This window comes from Haliotis rubra, unplaced genomic scaffold (genome assembly GCF_003918875.1).
Source record: "Haliotis rubra isolate DU_JTF1 unplaced genomic scaffold, ASM391887v1 Scf13, whole genome shotgun sequence".
In the NCBI taxonomy this organism is placed as follows: domain Eukaryota; kingdom Metazoa; phylum Mollusca; class Gastropoda; order Lepetellida; family Haliotidae; genus Haliotis; species Haliotis rubra.
In genome coordinates, this window is record NW_025765225.1 from 612,525 (window position 1) to 634,518 (window position 21,994).

Consider the following 21,994-nt stretch of genomic DNA (forward strand, 5'->3'; position numbering starts at 1 on the left):
TCACTGCCTGTGATAAATGTGTAAGGTGTCACTGCTCATGATACGTGTGTAAGGTGTCACTGCCTGTGATACGTGTGTAATGTGTCACTGTCTGTGATACGTGTGTAATGTGTCACTGTCCGTGATACGTGTGTAAGGTGTCACTGCCTGTGATACGTGTGTAAAGTGTCACTGCCTGTGATACGTGTGTAATGTGTCACTGTCTGATACATGTGCAAGGTGTCACTGCCTGTGATACGTGTGTAATGTGTCACTGTCTGATACGTGTGTAATTTTTCACTGTCTGATACGTGTGTAATGTGTCACTGTCTGATACGTGTGTAATGTGTCACTGCCTGTGATACGTGTGTAATGTGTCACCGTCTGATACGTGTGTAATGTGTCACTGTCTGATACGTGTGTAATGTGTCACTGCCTGTGATACGTATGTAATGTGTCACTGTCTGATACGTGTGTAATGTGTCACTGTCTGATACGTGTGTAAGGCGTCACTGTCTGATTCGTGTGTAAGGTGTCACTGTCTGATACGTGTGTAAGGTGTCACTGATACATGATACACTGCCTGTGATACGGTGTCACTGCCTGATACGTGTGTAAGGCGTCACTGTCTGATTCGTGTGTAAGGTGTCACTGTCTGATACGTGTGTAAGGCGTCACTGTCTGATACGTGTGTAAGGTGTCACTGTCTGATACGTGTGTACGGTGTCACTGCCTGATACGTGTGTAAGGCGTCACTGTCTGATACGTGTGTGTAAGGTGTCACTGTCTGATACGTGTGTAAGGTGTCACTGCTCATGATACGTGTGTACGGTGTCACTGCCTGATACGTGTGTAAGGCGTCACTGTCTGATTCGTGTGTAAGGTGTCACTGCTGTATGATACGTGTGTACGGTGTCACTGTCTGTGATACGTGTGTAAGGCGTCACTGTCTGATACGTGTGTAAGATGTCACTGCCTGTGATACGTTTGTAAGGCGTCACTGCCTGTGATACGTGTGTAATGTGTCACTGCCTATGAAACGTGTGTAAGGTGTCACTGTCTGATGCGTGTGTAAGGTGTCACTGTCTGATACGTGTGTAAGGTGTCACTGCTCATGATACGTGTGTAAGGTGTCACTGCCTGTGATACGTGTGTAATGTGCCACTGTCTGTGATACGTGTGTAAGGTGTCACTGTCTGTGATACGTGTGTAAGGTGTCACTGCCTGTGATACGTGTGTAATGTGTCACTGCCTGTGATACGTGTGTAAGGTGTCACTGTCTGATACATGTGTAAGGTGTCACTGCCTGTGATACGTGTGTAATGTGTCACTGTCTGATACGTGTGTAAGGTCGTCACTGTCTGATACGTGTGTAAGGTGTCACTGCCTGATACGTGTGTAATGTGTCACTGCCTGTGATACGTGTGTAATGTGTCACCGTCTGATACGTGTGTAATGTGTCACTGTCTGATACGTGTGTAATGTGTCACTGCCTGTGATACGTGTGTAAGGCGTCACTGTCTGATACGTGTGTAATGTGTCACTGTCTGATACGTGTGTAAGGCGTCACTGTCTGATTCGTGTGTAAGGTGTCACTGTCTGATACGTGTGTAAGGTGTCACTGCTCATGATACGTGTGTACGGTGTCACTGCCTGATACGTGTGTAAGGCGTCACTGTCTGATTCGTGTGTAAGGTGTCACTGTCTGATACGTGTGTAAGGCGTCACTGTCTGATTCGTGTGTAAGGTGTCACTGTCTGATACGTGTGTACGGTGTCACTGCCTGATACGTGTGTAAGGCGTCACTGTCTGATACGTGTGTAAGGTGTCACTGTCTGATACGTGTGTAAGGTGTCACTGCTCATGATACGTGTGTACGGTGTCACTGCCTGATACGTGTGTAAGGCGTCACTGTCTGATTCGTGTGTAAGGTGTCACTGTCTGATACGTGTGTACGGTGTCACTGTCTGTGATACGTGTGTAAGGCGTCACTGTCTGATACGTGTGTAAGATGTCACTGCCTGTGATACGTTTGTAAGGCGTCACTGCCTGTGATACGTGTGTAATGTGTCACTGCCTATGAAACGTGTGTAAGGTGTCACTGTCTGATGCGTGTGTGTAAGGTGTCACTGTCTGATACGTGTGTAAGGTGTCACTGCTCATGATACGTGTGTAATGTGTCACTGCCTGTGATACGCGTGTAAGGTTCACTGCCTGTGATACGTGTGTAAGGCGTCACTGTCTGTGATACGTGTGTAAGGTGTCACTGCCTGTGATACGTGTGTAATGTGTCAATGTCTGTGATACGTGGTATGTTTGTGGCACCTTATACATAACTCCAGTAACTATTGGGACAATAAACATAAAACAGTGACACACACACCCTAACCTGTCTTTGTCATAGAAGCTTACCCTTGTGGTGTTGATCCTTGCAAGCGATATACATTTTGTTAATGTAAACTAGGTCAGCTGTGTATCTTAACCATCTCAGCTATATTTCGAGATATATAAGAACATGATATATTTGTGAAAGTAGTTGATACATAACACAACAGCGTTATTGCCTATAAAACGTAAACACAAAGGGCGGCCTTGAAATGAATGATCCGAAGGGTGTCCCGTAAAGGTCAGGCTTCACGGTTAGACAGATGCTGAGGATGAGAGAAAGGTTTTGTGCAGACACATCAGAAGTGCATGGACCAATATGTTTCACCTTCGCTTATAATTAGTAAAATGAACAAAGCCCCTAATAATATATGCAGGGAACTTTCCCCAATGCTTACTATGCTCTGCTCTCCAGTAAAACCAGTAAAACAATACGTAAACCAGTAAAACCAGATTGCACACTACAGTATGAGCTGACTACTTGAAGATACGTTGACCTAGAAAACTTCTCATTATGTATGTGATCCACTCGTGCAACTGCATTTACAAAGAGGCTCTTTCAGAGGAGGCACGGATGTTCACAAAGTGATTCAGATTTGCACAGTTACACGCATAGCCATATTGAATTGTTTGTTATGATCGGATGCTCATCTTCAAAACACGGTGAGTAGCCAGGGTAAAGAAATACCCAGCCCCCTCTACACTCCCTTAACATATAGTCTATGTCGACATAGGGCGGTGGGGGTAGCCTAGTGGTTAAAGAGTTCGCTCGTCACGCCGAAGACCCGGGTTCGATTCCCCACATGGGTACAAAGTGTGAAACCCATTTCTGGTGTCCCCCCGTAGTGATATTGCTAAAAGCGGCGTAAAACTAAACTCACTATGTCGACGTAATTTCATAAAGAGGGCATTTTGTATATGCATCATGATACAATATCCATGGTTCCTAGGTATGGTGGGTTTCCTTCCGCCCATATTGTGTTTGTTTGTTTGTTTGTAGTTTAACGCCGCACACAGCAATATTCCAGCTGAATGGCGGTGGTCTGTAAATAATCGGGTCTGAACCAGTGATCAGCATCATGACCATCGATCTACGCAATGGGGATAGGATGACATGTGTCAACTATGACAGAGAGCCTACCCTTGTGGGGTACGACAAACGTGTGGCTGAAGACAACAAGGCCTATTGTAACCCGGATCTTCACGGGTTCCGGATCGTGAGTGTAACGGGGTGAATCAGTTTAGGAGGTGCAATCAAATCCCATGTACACTAACGGAAAGAAATACTTGTGCTTCATACAGTACTGAAATTTACAAAAACGAATAAATTTGATGAACACTTTTTAAGACAATTCCAAGGCTGCAAGTCTTGCACCTGCATGTTCATGACCTCAAGGTCTGTAAAAGTTCTATATGGGAAACTGTACCATTCCCCCGTGCATATCTTATCACATCATATCATATCATATCATATCATATCATATCATATCATATCTCTCCAACAATACAGACTATATTATTTGCATTTAATGTTAGCCCGAGATACACTTTCAACAGCCGATTAGTGTTTGCATTTACAACATTATACCAGTGCTTTTGAAGAGCCTTTGCGGAGATAGAAGTCAACATTATACATCACAGGACACTAGAAATTGGCTTCACACATTGTATCCCTGTTGAGCGACGAACCCAGGTTTTCGGCGTGACTAGCGAACACTGTAACCCCTACCACCCCTCCTCCCTCCACCTGCCTTGGGGTAGACTAACGCTTAGCCCCTGAATATATATAATTTTGATTGTAATAAATATACCCATTTCAATTGAAAAGGAGCCCCAGGGAGACCACATATCCTTAACCTGGGGAAATCTAGATTTACTTCATTTAGGGCTTTAGTACTGCAGGGAGGGCTAGGCAGTAGGTAAAGTAATATGGTTCAGGGACTGTGAGACACACTAGACTTGAGGCTGCACAGCTGAAAAGAGGGTGACCTATGTATTGTGGACAGTTGCTTACAGTAACCGGATACGTTTCGGGTCTGAGTGGTAGAGAGATGGATGATACTGACCACAACAAGCTGGCTGATTTATAGTTGGAATGCATGACTACACACCGCTGAGAAAGTGTAGTCTCAAATATACCATATGTTAAATAGCCGACATAGATATCGTGCCCCTTCAACATCGTTGCGAGATCTACAAGATCTGAATCAACCTCCATAGCCCTTCCATTGACATATTTCAACACTAGGGTGCTACAGTCCTTTAGCTATTTAAGATCCAGTGAAGCATGACGGAAACATGTAAACACACAAAAGCTTAATCTTGGTCCTTGTTGAAGAGCTACAGGCTAACAGAAGGCTCTACACATCGACCTCAGATCACCGGCACAAACACAGGCTCGTCGGCAGCTTTGAGGTAAGCACAGTGTTCATTATGATGGTAAAGTGTGTAGTTATTTGTTTCAACAGCTGTGTCTATGTAATACTAATGCGGTCTTTAATGCTGAGCATTAACAATGAATCTGAGCTAAGAATTACTCGTTTGTATAGGAGTCGCCGTTTGGGCATATTTCCTCCTTCACCACTGTGAAGACATTGCCGACCTAAGATTTGGGACCTTCTTTATTCTCATTCATTAAACCTCACAATACTGTTGTAGAACTATGTATGGTTACTAAGTGCATTAGCTATAGTTGGGAATCGCTGTATATTTTCAGAAACAAATTTAATATTCAATATACAGCAATATACTTTAATGTATACGTTAGTATTGCGTAAGGTCTGCTCTAAAAATAAACTCTACAACATCGTCCCCTTGAAGACAATGAAGACTCAAATACAAGTTGGTTTCAGTGATGCATGGCGTTGATTCTCTACCTATTGCATATGGCTTTCTGCTGTCGGATGTGAGTCTATACGTTTTAACAAACAAAAGTTGATGAGTCAGTGCATCACCAGAGCGATGAAGAACAGTATACACGGCGTGCCTCATTACCAATTCTGAACTCTGGTACGCCTGACGTTTTGAGTATTCGTACACGAGTCTCAACATACAGCAGTGCCGCGGCAAGTGTTTATTTTACGACATGTCTTAATGACGGCGGCCCATGTCTTAGGTTGTCGCAATAAAGTCAGGTTTTAGTATGAAAGAGATCAAGGAAAGAGCCCTTGTTATATTGTCACACATTCGCGAGATTGGCGGTGGGGTGGCCCAGTGGTTAAAGCGTTCAGTCGTTATGCCAAAGACCCAGGTTCGATTCCCCACACGGGAACAATATTGCAAGCTCATGTCTGGTGTTCCCCACCTGGAATAATACGTTTACGGCGTTTTGCGTATTACCGAACATGCGGCTATTACCGAACAAATTACTCAAATTTCAGTTACGTAACTCAATGTTAGCCGATACTTAAAGTGCCACAAAAGGCCAAATGTTAGTTAGTCTTAAATAATTGTGTTTGCTTGGTCCTATAAACCGTGAATATGATATTTTTAAACAACAGTTCAGTTATTTTCACTATTGTCAATGTTGAAATAAGTAATTTCATGAGAAATTACACCTTCAACCCAAAGAAGAACATACATACAAGTCAGTTATACGATCGATCAAGTAAGAAGTACCGCAGATCTGCAATTTGTGCAGAACATTGGCGATGTTAGGAAAGAGTTGCAATTTAGTTATCTTTTAAACAAAATAAGCGAATCGTGAAATATAGTTATCCTACATCTATATGCTAGAAACACATTTGTTTCTTCTATGCAATCGTTATATTTCACAAGATACTGAGGAAATACAAATCATAGTATTATTATTTAATTATCACTTTTATCCTGAAAAGAGTGTTTAAGTGACTAGTCAAATATTTGTGTCAGTTACATCCTTGTTAGAATTTCAGTATTTTGACGTCTTTATTCTTTCTTTACAAATACTATCGATCAAGGGACTCTTTCCTCGTTCCTTGTTACTGAACTTTTGAAATACACGTTAGATTAGTGTGTCTTTAGTTACCCACTGCCACATATATACACGTGTATTAAACATATGACAAACCTAACCCTTGTCATACGAGATTTCAAAGGTATTTAAATCCATGTCCTACATTCACAGCATTTACGTTTGTACACAACACACGAAAACAATGACCAGATGTACACACCTGTGAAATACATGTAAATGCAGAGTTGAATGTTCGTTTACTTTAACCCCTTTAAACGTGTGTAGATCTGACAGCCAGATGATACGTAGATTTCAAACGTTGTTCATACGGCCGCCGGATGAAAGGTTCATTTGTAAATTCGGGAAATACTGTAACTTCGTGTGACGTTAATCGTTAAAGACATTTCCAATTCGATATCGTTACTTACTGATAATGAATAAATTTCCAGGGATTTCATTACTTTTATTGGCCAGACACGTTTCTACAGACTGCAAGACTAGCGACAAACATTCGTAGCCGCATTTTGTTATTGTACCGAACCATATTACTCATTGTATTATCCTTGTATTACCTTATATGTTATGATGATGATTAGATAAGTTGTACATGAATATAAAGTTATTATTGATGAACTATACATTTATAACTATATCATATATATTGATCGCGGTTGGGTAGCCATTGGTTAAAGAACTAGGTTCGATTCCCCACATGGGAACAATATGGGAAGCTCATTTCTGGTGTCCCCAACCTGGAATAATATATCGGCCTGAAACTATACTCAATCAAAATGAATTCAGTTTGTAATTAAGTGTATAAGGACTAGCAAAAATAGCGGTTATTAAGGAATGTTGTATTCAGTGAGTGAATTTAGTTTCACGCCGCACTCAGCAATATTCCAACTGTACGGCCGTCTGTAAATAATCGATTCTGGACCAGACAACCCAGTGATCAACAGCATGAGCATCGATCTACGCTATTGGGATACGATAACATGTGTCAACCAAGTCAGCGAGCCTGACCACCCGATCCCGTTAATCGCCTCTTACGACAGGCATGGGTTACTGAAGATCAATTCTAACCCGGATCTTCACGGGTGGAATGTTGTATTAAATATATGTAACACGCCGAAAGTTTGTTCGTGTACGTGTCAGCTGTCGCGTCTAACGCATTAGAAAGGTTCCGGTTTATGCTGTAAAACATATCTATGCATGCACTCCAAGTACGTGATATTTTGTATGCCTGGAGCCAGCTATATATATCAACATATTGTCAACAACTTGTAAACACCACAGGCTGCACTTTATACCTATGTGGGTGGGTCATTGAAGCGTGTATGACCTTCAAAGAATATTTATCATACCTTTTCAAGCGAATTCACACTCCCCGTGTATTTGTCATGTCGTTTGTCGACTGTTTGCGGGCATATTACGCAACACGGATTAGGACTGGAGATGAGAACAAGCTGACACTTGTTGTGATACACAGTGATCCCATTAATCTGGAAGTCATTTTTGGACAGTAACTGATTAGGACCTTTCCAATATTGTATATGCAAAGAGATTCGTACATACAGACATCGGTCATTCCATGGTTTTTGCTATAAACGTTTGCGCCTGGGTAAAAGGGATTCGCTATATCCAGGTAATTACCAAGCTACGTGCATTCCATATTCAGCAGATAACACAGACTCTTGAATGTCTTATAATGTATCTGATAACACAGACTCTTTAATGTCTTATAATGTATCTGAATTAACAACACTAAATGTCATCATAATTTGCTTCAGTTGTCAAGGAATTGTTCAGTTGTTCAACCAAAAGCGGGCTTGTCACTAAAATGTATGTAATCTTTGCCTCTCTTTTGACAGAAACTGCAGTCATGGGCGAGTTTCAGTTAATGGACGATAGCAAAAGCAGTAAACCCGGCACTACATCCAAACGAAATGTCTACATCACCGGAGTATTTGCCGTACTTGCCGGACTGGGCATCGGGATCATCATTGGTCGCTACGCAATATGTCCCGGCCAGCCGACAGCGGAGAAACCGGAAGTAGTACCCGACAAACAAGGTGTCTTCTTGCCAGGTGTCCCCGAGACTATAATTAAAGAGGGTGATCCGGAAATAGGAAAGCAACTATTGGATGCAGTGGATAACAAACGAATTGAAAACTACCTCAAGTAAGACCTTATTGTTGATAGTTTTAAAGAAACAGTTTAAAATGTCATTCTTTAGTCGTTAGAAGGAACCGTACGTTATTGAAACACGCCTCATTGCCTCGATAGAATGACACTACTGGTAGCAAGAAAACGTTTATGATGACTCTGTCCCAATAAAATGTTAATATTATAGTGTTATTTTTAATGCTAAATGTTTCAATCATGTTTTGTATTACGTTCACTGAGCAACCTGATTCAACGAGAGTACAAAATGTCTACATCCCCATGTGCACATGTAATGCAATAATGCATCGTTATACCAACCCTCTGATTGTCGTCATCAAAACATATCTAATTATGTTTGCAACATCAAGGCCTCAAGAAACTTTTAAGTTTTATGGAAGACATGTGGAGGACATTTGCAAATTTGGCGCATGACGCATGTTGTCCAATGAAATTACCCCAAACGCACATGCACATGCACACGCACGCACGCACACGCGCAACTACACACATGTGGATGTTCGGTAATGCAGATAACATATGCGTATCTGCTTTTCAGATTTCTGTCAAGCAAACCACACGTTGCAGGGTCTCAAAATAACCTTGACCTTGCTTACTGGATCAAGGATAAATGGATGGAGTGGGGTTTTGATGACGTCAAACTAACGCCGTATGACGTCCTTCTGTCCTTCCCCGACGCAGACAACCCCAACGTGGTGCGCGTCCTGAACGACACCGGCGGAGTGGTTTACGAGTCTCCATTGAAGGAAGCTAATCTGACTGGTGAAGATGACCCTGATGCGCTGCCGCCTTACAACGCCTACTCACCGGCAGGCTTGGTGGAGGTGAGCTATACAGACGTCAAATAACCATTTTCTTGGATATAGTGTATTCTATTAATGTTACGTTGCTCCAATTTGTTGTGTTTAGAAATAGCGTTGAAGTATGTCCAAAGTAATGTACCTATGGTGTCAAGAGTCAAAGGTGATTTTCTTCTTATTCTGATTCCTGAACAAACTGACAGTGTCCCAGGTGTACACGTCATTTCAGTCACTCTCTAATCTCTTACTACGTACGGTAAAACATAGCTTACTGGCTACAAAACATGTTACAAACAGAGTGTATCTGTCTCTGGGTATATTTCGAATGAACAGCCATAGGCAGCGTATCCTGCCCCATCGGTTGCATCGGTCATAGACACATGTAAAACCAAGGTATTTCTTTATGTGATAATCACGAGAACAGGTCAAAATAGGGACTTGTGTCGGAGACAATGTTTGTCACTGATGCTTCAAATTTGGGACTGTCCCCAACGTGTCTTCCATACAACATTTCGAAGCCTTTTTAAAATACTGAATGTTTTAACCCTCATAACTCAACTTTTAAGCAAGACCCATTGATATCACTCTTTGAAAGCTTCGTTGAAAGAGCATACTCCCTAAAAAATGTGAAATGTAACATATGGAAACACACCAGTCGGATCTTACCTATTCTGCTCTGGAAGTGCCTCGTGTCTGTGCTCTGTTCATGTTAACCTTTGGTTGCCAGGGCGATATGGTGTATGTAAATTATGGCCGAGTGGAGGACTATGATTGGCTGGAGAAGAACGCCAGCATGAACGTCACGGGGAAGATCGTAATCGTCAGATACGGGAGGATCTTCAGAGGGAGTAAGGTAAAGCGAATCACACCATCAAGCTGTTACACCACTGCAAGGCACAAGAAGGCGATTTTAATTGTTAGTTTAGACACAAGTTACACATACTTGTGTTACACAAAAGGTCCGTCACTGCTTCAGTAACTAACAACTCCCTGACATTTTGTCAATATACTGATTAATCGTATCCAACGTCAACATAATGGCTGGACAAGGATCACAGCATCTCAGAAAACATCTAACTGTCCATCCAGATATATCATTGTTTAGTTGTTCTTCCGATGATGTAGGTTCAGATAGCTGCGGACCACGGCGCGATTGCTGTAATCATCTTCTCAGACCCAGCTGACTACACGTGGGAGGGCGACCCACGTGTCTACCCGGAAACGTGGTGGCTGCCAGGGTCAGGGGCACAAAGGGGGACAATCTACACTGGTGGTGGCGACCCGCTAACACCAGGATATCCAGCAATTAGTAGGTTTGACGTCGAGCGCACATAATGCAAACAAACAGATTCTTAAACGAGTCTTCTATTTTGAAAAGCTGTCTATGAGTTTACAGAGAAAATCTACGATGTTAGGTTATGACATCATGAATATTGTCAGCAACGGTGATCACATTACGGCGTTTACATTGCAATGAGGATTAAAACATAAGTAAACAGTTGATACTTCCAGATTAACTCACGTGTTAATTCTCTTGACCCTTCTAGAAACTGCATATCGGTATCCTGAAAATTCTTCTGCCGTTAAACTTCCCAAAATACCAGCACATCCCATAGGATATGACATCGCTGAGCAAATCCTCAGGTAAATATTACGCTTTCAGTTTAACATAATAAATCCTCTATCGAGTCACAGGGTGTTCTGATTCATCACTTGTTTCGCTTATTTACAGGTTACCGTTAGGGGAACTGGGTCCCGGTGCCATGCAATAAATAAGTTGTGCTGGTGGTGAATACAACCAGCATTACAGGACACGCTTACCATTTCCACAATTAACTGGTGCCATCACTGATTTTAGTGATCAATTCATGTAAAGTTCACTACTATTGGTCCCAAGGAATCTGTTCCTGCAGAAGATCGAGACTGGGTACTATTTAGCGTTGACGTCTACCAGCCAGAAATCATGGCAATTATTTTCTATTATTCCTTTACATATATTCTTGTAGTACATCGGTAGATTAGGCTAGATTGTCCGGTACGTAGGAAATATTTTGAACAGTAGTCATACATTCTGTTTTTTGTTCGTGTTGTCCCACCCACAGAGAGATGGGTGGAGATGAGGTTCCGGTTGCCTGGCGAGGGCGTCTCAACATCACCTACAGACTGGGGCCAGGTCTGCAGAAGACAGGGTGGTGAGTGGAATTTTCACCAAAACTGTCTGTACATCATGGATGTATATCTTTCTGGGGAGTCATTGGATTAAGACACCGAAGCCCGTGATGTGAATGTTTTCATTTTCCATTTTCACGAACACCAGGTGTCGTCCCTCATTTTCCACGCCCCTTCGTACTGTGTTCTTCACTATTTGGCTCCAAATAGCATCTGTTTTGGTAGATAATCAATGAGATTAATATTTGCATATTCCATAGAGACAATGTCTTCATATCTGGACATGTCTGAGAGTCAAATATTTTCATTTTCAAATATCATTTTATTTGATATGTTTTGTGTGTATCTCACTCTGAAATCTTATTTTGGGCATGATATGTTGTAGCTATTATGCGGCCACGAGTTTATTTGAGCAATTTTCGAATTATTCATTATTTATATAATTATTATCATATTGGCGTCTTATATATGTACATGCATTTATATTTTTATTTAAAGTTTTCTATAAACAAAATGTAGAAAGAAAGCATCGGTATATGGATTCAACGTTAATTGCACCAATAAGATAGCACACTCCGTGATGTTACAAGCCGTGTTGAGCTCAAGAGGCATAATGATGATAAAAGGCTGTCCATGTCGTGCACGCTGGCGCTTGGCCGCTAGATGATATTGTTAATGCATCATTGATTCATAAGAATGTTCAACCCTTATAGCTCCTGAGTTGGTTATTTTCATGTGTTTACTACAGGAAGATTCAAATGAACATATCAACAACGAATGAAATAAAAACTGCCTACAATGTCATCGGTATTATCAAAGGATTAACAGAGCCTGGTGAGTTATTACGCAGACACAGCCACACGGACACATATAGAGACACATACAGACACAGACATACAGACAGGTTCATGCACGATGGCGTTTTGTTCTGCTGAGCATGTATAATATTATATATATGTTTATTGTATTTCAAGCACACTGGAATTACCTCCCTTGACGTCGCGACACAACTCGCGAGGTGTCTCCTTTTCCCTGCTTGGTATCACCTCGGACACGGTTATTAGTTATTCTTTTCCTGTTGTAATTGTTATACTGATATGGTAATTAACCTAATAGTATGCTTTTATATTTGTTTGTTTATTACATCATAAGTACGAACCGTAAAGATCCGGGTTGGAATTGGTCTTCAGTTACCCATGCTTGTCGTAAGAGGCGACAAACAGGATCGGGTGGTCAGGCTCGATGACTTAGTTGACACATGTCATCGTATCCCAATTGCGTAGATCGATGCTCATAGTGTTTATCACTGGATTGTCTGGTCCAGACTCGATTATTTACAGACCGCTGTAATATTGCTGTGTGTGTGGTGTTGAACAACTAGCAAACAAAGCAAACATCAGTAATACAAGACACATGGCATAGTGTGCTATTATGTGACAGTGATGACGCAGGTTTGTGGATAAGTGTTACGTGCTCCAACCTAGCATATGAATATAAGTGTGTATGCGTTTTAGTTTTGCCTAAATTCTCAGCCAAGAAACCATTTTTCATCCATAGATCGTTACGTGATAGTTGGGAACCACAGAGATGCTTGGGTGTACGGGGCTATTGACCCGTCCAGTGGAACAGCAGCCATAATGGAGTCCGCACGAGCCTTGGGGCAGATGGTCCAGAGTGGTCAGTTTTCGCAGACATTGTCCAGCTGACGGACAGAATATAGCAATTACCTAGGAAGATTTGAAAAAATACTTTTCTTCAGGTTTTGCAAACAAAGAAAACGTTTCACTGAACATGTAGGATATCATGTTTGGAAAAACAGGTTCGATTCCAACTTTCTGAGAAAAATCTTGTCTGTCTTTAAGCAGTGGCCGACAATACATCCCTTCAAGAACAAAATCAATCAGACATCAAAAATATTAAAGTTGTGAAATAAGGAAGTGATATTCTAAAACAGGTTTACTGAAAAATGTTCTTAATTGGTAAATCCTTAAGATCATCATATCCATATTGTAAATACTAAATGTTGGTCTAAATATCAATGTGACTGTGTCCCAGGCAAGTGGCGTCCCCGTCGGTCCATCATGTTCTGCAGCTGGGGGGCAGAGGAATACGGTCTGCTGGGGTCCAATGAGTGGGTGGAGGTGAGTAACGTGGTGGGGGTGAGAGAGAGAGTGAGAGTGTCTGTGTATGTGTTGAAGCAAGTCTCAGTCCAGTGAGGGTGTGTTGAAGCAAGTCTCAGCCTAGTGAGTGTGTGTTGAAGCAAGTCTCAGCCCAGTGAGTGTGTGTTGAAGCAAGTATCAGTCCAGTGAGTGTGTGTTGAAGCAAGTCTCAGCCTAGTCAGAGTGTGTGTTGAAGCAAGTCTCAGCCTAGTGAGTGTGTGTTGAAGCAAGTATCAGTCCAGTGAGTGTGTGTTGAAGCAAGTCTCAGCCAAGTGAGTGTGTGTTGAAGCAAGTATCAGTCCAGTGAGTGTGTGTTGAAGCAAGTATCAGTCCAGTGAGTGTGTGTTGAAGCAAGTCTCAGTCCAGTGAGTGTGTGTTGAAGAAGCAGTGTGTGTGTGTTGAAGCAAGTCTCAGTCCAGTGAGTGAGTGTGTGTTGAAGCAAGTATCAGTCCAGTGAGTGTGTGTTGAAGTATACGTCCAGTGAGTGTGTGTTGAAGCAAGTCTCAGTCCAGTGAGTGTGTGTGTTGAAGCAAGTATATCAGTCCGTCCAGTCCAGTGAGTGTGTGTTGAAGCAAGTATCAGTCCAGTGAGTGTGTGTTGAAGCAAGTATCAGTCCAGTGAGTCAGTCCAGTGAGTGTGTGTTGAAGCAAGTATCAGTCCAGTGAGTGTGTGTTGAAGCAAGTATCAGTCCAGTGAGTGTGTGTTGAGTCCAGTGTGTTGAAGCAAGTATCAGTCCAGTGAGTGTGTGTTGAAGCAAGTATCAGTCCAGTGAGTGTGTGTTGAAGCAAGTCTTAGCTCTGTGAGTGTGTGTTGAAGGAAGTCTCAGTCCAGTGAGTGTGTGTTGAAGCAGGTATCAGTCCAGTGAGTGTGTGTTGAAGCAAGTATCATTGATACTAGAAGAGTACAATCTGCCTCCATCCAGTAAAAGTATGTGTACTTGATTATTACGGGGTGTGGGGTGTACAGTCTTCAGGGGTTGGTTCAGAAATGTTGTAAATAAATACAAAATGTTGTAACACGCATGTCTTTGGAAGCTGAATTCAATCCCAACACATAAATACTCTTTATTATGATTTCCTGTAATTATAACCCTGATGTATGTTAACGTTGGTGTTTGAAATTATATGTGAATGTGCAATTATGTAAATGACTGATTGTAATTATAATAATATTTCCAGCAATACCAGACAAACCTCAGGGAGAGGTCTGTGGCGTATATCAACGTGGACATATCCGTTTTTGGTAATAACATCCCAATATCTGTATAGACACGCAGAATGACAATGACGAACTATCAGTACAGGTTCAAATTAATAATAACCCATTCATTTAATTAATTTTATCTGCTTAATTCCATCCACCATACTCAAAAAAACAACGTGATGTAAATGATGTGTAGATCCTATCCCGTGTCTCCCCGCAGGAAACTACTCGTTGTCCGCTGCTAGCACGCCCCTGATGTACAGGGCCACGTACGAAGCCGCAAAGAAGGTGAGCCATTTGACCGAGAAACTACATGTAGTTCTACAGTTTCAATGAGTGGGAACAGAAGCTGATAGACATTCCTTGGGTGCAGGGAGGCCTCCCGCAGACTCAGAGTGTCTAGTAAATACAGTGGTTGAAGGGGAGGGTCTGTTTTCATTTGGGACATGAACCAGAGTTAGAACACATCCCAGCTAACAATTTCACGTTGTCTCAACGTTGTCACAACGTTATGCTTTCGTTGTTATTCTGTGGACTCATTTATGTCACAATGTTGTGGCCTGACGTTGTGGTGCATCATTTTTACGTCGCCACAAGGTAACGTTATTTGATGCTTACGTATTTTACGCTGTGTTTACGTTCAATTTAACATTAATAGTTGAATAGTTTTCCCAGTAGTGAACAATACATAGAAAACAAAGCAGAAATTCACATCATTGTTTATTCGGCAATTTGCACGTTGTTTTGATCGTGTGTTTTCTTAAACTGTAGCTGAAAAGTGACTAAAAAATTCTCAAAATGAAAACTTTTACGGAAAACTCTATCGTGACAAGTAATAACGTTGTAAGGAGCCCAAAGCATAACGTTTTCTCAAAGTAAATTTGCAATGTTGTTATTACGTGTGACATAACATTATAAAATGACATAATACTAACGCTGTGACAACGTTGTCTCATGACGTTACCAATCTACAACCTTCCCACAAAGTTTCTGGGATAACATATTCAGCTGATTATTAAAGCAGGACCTCGAATTAGACGCCACGTTATCGGATTCATACTTGTGAAATTAACAAAACGCCACTGACCGCTGATAATGTTTGATCACAGGCCTGACACAATGAGTCATTCATAACATGCGACTGAACATTGTACAAGGGATGAGATAGCGTAATGGTTAGAGCGTCCGCTCTTCACGTTGAAAATCTGGGTTCGATTCCCCACAAGGGCATACATAATATGTGAAGGTTATTTCTGGTGTCCCCCGCCGTGATATATTGGTGGCATAATGCTAAAAGCGGCTTAAACCATACCCACTCGTCACTCAGTCAACATACACTCGTCAGACTGTTCATCCTACAATTAGCTCCTATACTGATTCGTGGTCGACGTGATCGTACCAATGATTTGTTTGTTGTTTAACGACGCACTTGGCAATTTTCCTGTTTTATGATGGCGTTCTATGATTATCGAGTCTGGACCAGACAATCCAGTGTTTTATATCATGAGCATCGATCAGCGAATTGGAACATACGTCAACTAAGTGAGTATGTCTATCCGATCCCGTTAGTCGCCTCTTTTGACAAGCATGGGTTGCTGAAGACCAATTCTTACCCGGATCTTCACGAGTTGCTCTGATTAGGTATAGGCCGTGTACATGGCTACTTACTCAAACATGTTAGGTGATGATAGTCTTTCTTTGAACCTTTGAGACCAGATAATCCAGTGCTTGACGTCATGAGCTTCGATGATGCAGTCGGAATCGTACAATAGACGTTCAGCGGAATTATTTTTTTCATGAAGCCGTTGAATCAAATCGGTGCTTGGACCACTCAAGCTCACCCTGTAGTCGATAGTATTGCTTGTCTGAAGACGGCTCCCTCCGCAATAAAATCTTAGTGTTTCTGAACACGTGTTTCAGGTTCCTAACCCCAATCCGGCCGAGGTGGCCGCCGGACGAACAACCGTGTACGACACTTGGCTCCACAGCTACCCACTGAAAGAGAATAACGTTTCCATGAACATTCCAAAGTGAGATTAACGTTTGTTCATCATCTGAGTACGGTTAGCCAATAAAACATGTTATTTAGACATCAGTTGGCGACCATCGTCACCAACGTGTACCTATTGCAACGGGCATCAATGGGGCAACTTTAATATATAGTTTAACTGTAATTGACATCCCAACCGATCTCAACGTGTATTGTTCATGCAACCTCATGCAGTCAGGCCACGGCTGTTGGACTGAGTTGTTTGAAGTGATGTTCGTGTTCACTCTATCAAACACTTCTTCGAATCCTTCAGTCTCAAATACATTCAGGCTGTCATGGTGTAAAGAAATGACTGACTATTGTACCACCCGAATATGAATTGTACAATTGAAGAAATATTCAGCACTGTAAAAAAGACGGAAAATTAGACAATTACAAAGTGTCATTTCAACCATCGGTGTGTAAACAATACTTTGTTCATGCTAACATAAGGTTATTATTTAACAATGGGTACGTAAATGTTATGCAGTTCGAGTGGCGCGCGTTCAGCAGATCATTATAGATTCCTGACGGACTTCAGTGATTAATTAAAATGTCAATGTAATTGATAGATTTAAGATAGATTGGTACTTGTATTCCCTTTGTATTTTTCCCACCAGGATGAGGGACTTGGGTTCTGGGAGTGACTACGCCCCGTTACTTCAGAAGGCTGGAATCACAGCGGTGGACATGTCATATGTTTACAATACGGTACGCCATCTATAACGTCATGTAATTTAGAAAACACGTGTAATATGTTCTTACAATCCGTCGATTAACAGCTTTGTTTACCCTACCCTTATCATTCTTCATCTCTTATTTGACATACAACTGTTTGTGGTGTAGCTTAGTGGTTAAAACGTTCGCTCGAAACGATGAAGACCTGGGTTCGATTTCTACATGGATTCGATGTGTGAAGCTTATTTCTAGTGTGCCCGGTCGGGACATTGCTGGAATATTGCTAAACGCAATACCCTAATCCTTCCTCATCTCTTATTTGAGACACAACGGTTAGTGGTATAGCCTAGTGCGGGTTCGATCCCCCTCATGGGTGCAATATGTGAAACCCATTCTATATTGCTAAAATTTCACTCACTCACCTACTTGACATCCATGTACATGTACCTATCACATACAGTCAAATAGTCGTCTTGTATACTTATGTCAATTCAGTTTTTATGTCACACTGCGTACTGACATTATTTTGTTTTCAGTATAAGTATAAGGTGGACTTCTATCCCTTGTATCATTCTGTGTATGAGACGTTCTATGCAGTGAAAAACATCATGGACAAGCAGTTCGAGGTAAGGAACAAAGTGTGAACTCAAATATTGACTTCAATGTAACATAACTTCCACACCATCAAGGTTCGAACTATGAGGCAGTAACTATTTCGAAACCCCCTTCCTCAGAAATATATTGCCTGCTCTTTCCGATGCCATGCATGAACTGTTTCTGAATCCCTTTCCTCAGAAATATATTGCCTGCTCTTTCCGATGCCATGCATGAACTGTTTCTGAATCCCCTTCCTCAGAAATATATTGCCTGCTCTTTCCGATGCCATGCATGAACTGTTTCTGAATCCCTTCCTCAGAAATATATTGCCTGCTCTTTCCGATGCCATGCATGAACTGTTTCTGAATCCCTTCCTCAGAAATATATTGCCTGCTCTTTCCGATGCCATGCATGAACTGTTTCTGAATCCCTTTCCTCAGAAATATATTGCCTGCTCTTTCCGATGCCATGCATGAACTGTTTCTGAATCCCTTTCCTCAGAAATATATTGCCTGCTCTTTCCGATGCCATGCATGAACTGTTTCTGAATCCCCTTCCTCAGAAATATATTGCCTGCTCTTTCCGATGCCATTGCATATGTTTCTGAATTGCCTGCTCTTTCCGATGCCATGCATGAACTGTTTCTGAATCCCCTTCCTCAGAAATATATTGCCTGCTCTTTCCGATGCCATGCATGAACTGTTTCTGAATCCCCTTCCTCAGAAATATATTGCCTGCTCAGAAATATATTGCCTGCTCTTTCCGATGCCATGCATGAACTGTTTCTGAATCCCCTTCCTCAGAAATATATTGCCTGCTCTTTCCGATGCCCAGCCCACTTGGTGTATGAAGTGACATGGTTTCCAGAGTTCCTATTTCCTGCTTCTAGGTTGAATCTACCAAAATGGGATGGTTCTCACAAGATGGGTGGAATTGTTAACCGTCACAGAAAAGTAACAGAAGGAGACTGCGTCCAATTTTCGTTGTGTCGACTGATACCTTGGTTAATTAGGTATCCATCGGACCTGTCACTGACATTGGCACCACAATGTGCTGTACAGAGTAACGTCCCTTACGTGCGACATTGAGCTATGATCGCGGTTCGATTCCCATATATATGATTGTGTTTCCAAGTTTCCCAGCACCATACCTGCGCGAGCGACTTTCATTTAAATGGTAAATGGCTAAGACACGTCTCACTATGGATTCTACTCCGAAATGAAATACTAATCAATCTGGTCTAGGACGTATGGGGTCATGTGCCTGATGGAAGTAAACGACCATGTGCATTCCTACCTAATCCTAAACATTCTTACTGCTGAAGCTATGATGTACTCCAGCAATGGCCGCTGCGAGTATTATTCTTCCCGTACCAGTAATGTCATATTTCAGAGAAAGACTGTAAGCAAGAACATTTTAAACTATTGACACGAAAATTTCTGCCTCTCAGTTCCACCGCGCCGTGTCCAGGATGGCTACAGAGTTGGCACGTTCTCTGGCTGACTCCCTCATCATCCCCTTCAACGTCAGCGACTACAGCCAGGCCCTCGACAGATACCGGAAGGCCATTGATAAGACTCATGGGGAAAAACTTAGAGCACGCATAACCAACTTTGGTATGTGACACGGATTTATGCATTAGCTATGTGGAGCCGGTGGAGTCGTGTATCTAGTTACGCTGTGCTTTAGTAAAGACTTGCTAAGTTAGTTAACCGTACTGATTCCAGCTAAGTAATGTCATCTTGTCTAGAGTGAATGGGTTTATTTTTACGGCGCTTTTAGCAACATCACGGAGGGGACACCAGAAATGGGCTTCACACATGGTACCCATGCAAGTAATCAGGACTTCAGTCAGGGTGATTGGTTCATAGCGTGTCATTGTACCCGATGGACCGATGCTCATAATAACAGTCACTCGATTGTCTGGTCCACAGATGACTACGATAACCCGTCATGGTTTTGGAAAACGGAGGAGTGTGGAAATATAACATGGTTGTATGTTTAACTGGCAATAGTAAGATTCGTTTGAATAACTCCCGTAAGTCCTGCATCATTCCGTTAAGAATCTCTAGTCAATACAGTGTTTTAATATGACATTATGACATGTATATTTCTAGATGACCTTGGCTCTGTGATTGCAAACTTCAGCAAGGTGGCGGATGACTTCACTGAACGAGTGGCTAAGATGAACAGGAATGAGTAAGTAAAACAGACATATACTTGCGAACCAAGTGCTATGATTAAAGATGCTACGTGTTACTATACTGTGTATAGAAATTTACCAGTGCGAGCAAAGATACATGCATTTTGCTTCAAATGGTTCCAGTGCCATCTACACGGGAAGATCCGGGTTAGAATTGATCTTCAGTAACCAAATGTTTGTCGTAAGAGGCGACTAACGGGATCGGGTGGCCAGGCTCGCTGGCTTGGATGACACATGTCGTCTTATCCCAATTGCGTAGATCAATGCTCATGCTGTTCATCACTGGATTGTCTGGTCCAGACTCGATTATTTACAGAGCGCCGCCATATAGCTGGAATATTGCTGAGAGTGGTGTAAAACTAAACTCACTCACAGACTCCAGTGCCATCTCAATGTCGTGTAGACATGTTTAGTATTAGGACTGCACAGTATTATCAGTATGTCACTGTCAATGATCTCCTGAACTCAAACCAAGGCGTAAACACCGTGCCCATATGTACTTGGATACAGAGAATTCTAATTACTGTAATGTATGTTCTGACATAGGTTTGCACTTCTATTTCAGCCCTTTGGCTATCAGGGCTGTCAATGACCAGCTGACACTATTGGAAAAAGCGTTCCTGGACAGTGAAGGTTTACCAGGCAGGCCATTAAAAAAGTGAGAATGACAATATGTAGTGTTAGAATCACGTTGTACTGCATTATAACGTATAAGGTGTTGTTGTTATCAATGAAATAGCTGACTGGTTATTCTGAAAGCCCCGAACATTGACACTCACTCTCTCATAATTTCAGGCATCTTCTCCTGGCTGAAAGCAGCACAGATTCCTACGCCGGAAGTAGTTTCCCAGGCCTCGTTGACCTGATGTTTGAGATAGAGAAGGCCCCGGATGTTGAGGCACGTTGGGAACGTGTGAAGAGACATTTCTCAGTGATTCTGTTCACCATCGACTCTGCTGCATCAACACTACGGGATGTCATCCGATTCATTCCAGAAAATTAATTGCTTCTCATTTTATTGTATTTACTTCATGGTATGGAGTCGCGGTGGGGTAGTCTGGTGGTTAAAGCGTTCGCTCGTCACGCCGAACACCCGGGTTCGATTCCCCACTTGGGTACAATGCGTGAAGCCCATTTCTGGTGTCCCCGCCGTGATATTGGTGGAATACTGCTAAAAGAGGTGTAAAACTATACTCACTCACTCATTCACTAATGGTATTGAATGTTCATTCCAGATTAATAGATCAACACTGTATAGTCTTTGTCTCTACGCAGTGTTCTATTAAGTGTGTTTTGAGTTTTAGCCTATTACATTGTTACCCAGAAAATACTGTTCTTACATTTCTTCGATTCTACTTTGGCATCGCAGGTCAGCTTTTTCGGTGTGAAAGAAATATCTCATTCGATCAACTTTTCGCTACAAGATGAAAATAATGATGACAATTCCAATGAGGAAAATATTGTAAATGGAAATATCCTTTATCGGTTGTCAGACATATTTTACTTATGCTGAGATAGTAAGATGTAACCTCGAAGCAAATGTAATTATATATATATATATACCTGATATATATATTTATTTATCTATGTGATATGATATATATATATATACACATATATATGTATATATATGTATATCTATATATCTACAATCCATTATGAAATATAGGCAGG

General features: G+C 41.8%; 1 protein-coding gene across 2 annotated transcripts; it reads left to right on the forward strand.

Annotated features, from left to right (window-relative positions):
* The first annotated feature begins 4,532 nt into the window (after positions 1–4,532).
* Positions 4,533–21,872, forward strand: LOC124267078 (N-acetylated-alpha-linked acidic dipeptidase 2-like). 2 transcript variants are annotated; one of them, XM_046701906.1, is made up of 19 exons: positions 4,533–4,779; positions 8,170–8,479; positions 9,021–9,306; positions 10,010–10,135; positions 10,408–10,591; positions 10,830–10,926; positions 11,385–11,474; positions 12,200–12,285; positions 13,009–13,128; positions 13,507–13,592; positions 14,789–14,852; positions 15,034–15,101; positions 16,734–16,843; positions 17,463–17,553; positions 18,057–18,146; positions 19,568–19,733; positions 20,235–20,316; positions 20,886–20,978; positions 21,116–21,872. In XM_046701906.1, the coding sequence occupies exons 2-19, from the start codon at positions 8,181–8,183 to the stop codon at positions 21,321–21,323; spliced, it is 2,346 nt and encodes a 781-aa protein (XP_046557862.1). In that variant the 5' UTR covers positions 4,533–4,779; positions 8,170–8,180; the 3' UTR covers positions 21,324–21,872. The 2 variants fall into 2 exon arrangements, with proteins under 2 accessions (XP_046557862.1, XP_046557863.1); XM_046701907.1 differs by lacking the exon at positions 4,533–4,779 and adding an exon at positions 7,692–7,943.
* The last annotated feature ends 122 nt before the right edge of the window (positions 21,873–21,994 follow it).

Coding starts and splice junctions, on each gene's coding strand:
- LOC124267078 (XM_046701906.1), top strand. CDS start 8,181: ATGGGCGAGTTTCAGTTAATGGACGATAGCAAAAGCAGTAAACCCGGC. Junction 10,592..10,829: donor ACCAGGATATCCAGCAATTA/GTAGGTTTGACG, acceptor TGACCCTTCTAG/AAACTGCATATCGGTATCCT. Junction 15,102..16,733: donor CGTACGAAGCCGCAAAGAAG/GTGAGCCATTTG, acceptor CACGTGTTTCAG/GTTCCTAACCCCAATCCGGC.